The sequence below is a fragment of the Gymnogyps californianus genome, chromosome 13 (assembly GCF_018139145.2).
Source record: "Gymnogyps californianus isolate 813 chromosome 13, ASM1813914v2, whole genome shotgun sequence".
Lineage (NCBI taxonomy): Eukaryota > Metazoa > Chordata > Aves > Accipitriformes > Cathartidae > Gymnogyps > Gymnogyps californianus.
This window is the reverse complement of record NC_059483.1, coordinates 16,792,395-16,794,033: the sequence shown is the minus strand read 5'-3', so window position 1 is coordinate 16,794,033 and position 1,639 is coordinate 16,792,395. Positions and strand designations below refer to the sequence as shown.

At 62.2% G+C, this 1,639-nt stretch overlaps 1 protein-coding gene across 1 annotated transcript; it reads left to right on the top strand.

The window, feature by feature from the left end:
- GPX1 (glutathione peroxidase 1) lies at positions 1–1,209 on the top strand. The gene is made up of 2 exons (XM_050904888.1): positions 1–411; positions 564–1,209. The coding sequence occupies exons 1-2, from the start codon at positions 1–3 to the stop codon at positions 927–929; spliced, it is 777 nt and encodes a 258-aa protein (XP_050760845.1). The 3' UTR covers positions 930–1,209.
- The last annotated feature ends 430 nt before the right edge of the window (positions 1,210–1,639 follow it).

Genomic DNA, 1,639 nt, shown 5'->3' with positions numbered 1-1,639 from the left:
ATGCCGCCCCCGGGGCAGCCCTCGGGAGCAGAGAGGCGGAGGCGAGGAGCGGCGATAAGCGGCGGAGGAGGGGTCCCGGCGCGGAGCAGCCTGCTCGGCGGGCAGGCGGGGCGGAGCGGAGCGGAGCGGGGCGGCGGCGGGGGAGCAGGGCCCGCCCGCCCGGCAGTGCTGGCCATGGCGGCGGCGAGAGCGGGAGCGGTGGGGCTGGCGGGGATGTCGGCGCGGCCGCTGGGCGCGGCGGAGCCGCTGTCGCTGGGCTCGCTGCGGGGGAAGGTGCTGCTGGTGGCCAACGTGGCGTCGCTCTGAGGCACCACCACCCGCGACTTCCTGCAGCTCAACGAGCTGCAGCGGCGCTACGGCCCCCGCGGGCTGCAGGTCCTCGGCTTCCCCTGCAACCAGTTCGGGCACCAGGTAGGGCGGGCGGCGGACCCGGGCCGAGCCGCGCCGGGGGACCGGGGGACCGGGGGACCGGGGGGCCCGGGCAGGGCGGCGGGGAGGAGCCGCCCGTCCCGGCTGGGCTCTCACGGGCTTTGCTCGGGGCGATTTTGGTTTTGTTTCCCTAGGAAAATACTACGAACGAGGAGATCCTGCTCTCGCTGGAGCACGTTCGTCCCGGCAACGGCTACAAGCCCGATTTCCTCATGTTCGAGAAGTGCGAGGTGAACGGGAAGAACGCGCACCCCCTCTTCACCTTCCTGAAAGAGGCGCTGCCCTTCCCGCACGACGACCCCTCCTCGCTGATGACCAACCCGCAGTACATCATCTGGTCCCCGGTCTGCCGCAACGACATCTCCTGGAACTTCGAGAAGTTCCTCATCGCCCCCGACGGCGTGCCCTTCAAACGCTACAGCCGGCATTTCGAAACCATCAAGATCCAGGATGATATTGAATTGCTTCTGCAGAAGGTTCCCAAGAATGTTCTCGAATAAAGCGGAGCGCCGCAGCGTTCGCTGCCCAGCCCCCTCGCTTCCGGCTCAGCCGGCTGCGCTCCTGCCTGTTTCTCTCGCAGGGTGCTGCTGCTCTGGCAGAAATCCCAATGTCTCGTGCAGGTTTTGCTTATGATGGTGCATCTTCCAAATTCTTGAAGTGTACCTGATGTTTTCAAAAGTTGCATGTGAATGTTTGGGAAACTATGCTGGGGAAAGCAGACGTGAGTCTCAGTAGCTTACTGTGATTCTCCAAATAAAAAAAAATGTGTACTTTCTTTAAGGCTGTGGCTTGATAAATCCGGGCGAGTTGGGTAAAGCATGGTGGCCACATTACCCGTTCATCAGCTCGTGTGGGTGCTCACAGGGGCTGACTCAAACCACTCGAGCATGATAGCGCAGTCAGGCTGAAATCTGAATGCAAACCGAGTGCAGCGCGATGGGCAAACAGCATTTGCGAGCTCTGCAAACTGTGAATCAGTGCCACATCTCACCCTGTGCGTAACGAGCTTGGCAGAGCGGGAGGGTGGCACAGCACAGAACTACCTTGCAAAACTGCTTACTGGACCTCACTGGAGGCTTGCCTGCAGAGGAAAGGCACAGTGGCACGTGGCCAGGGTGTGATTTTACACTGGCTGACGAACTCCCAGCTTGGCTACCGACAACAGGCTGCGACAGGTTAATAACCGTTCAGGCAGGTCGATGAGCGATTC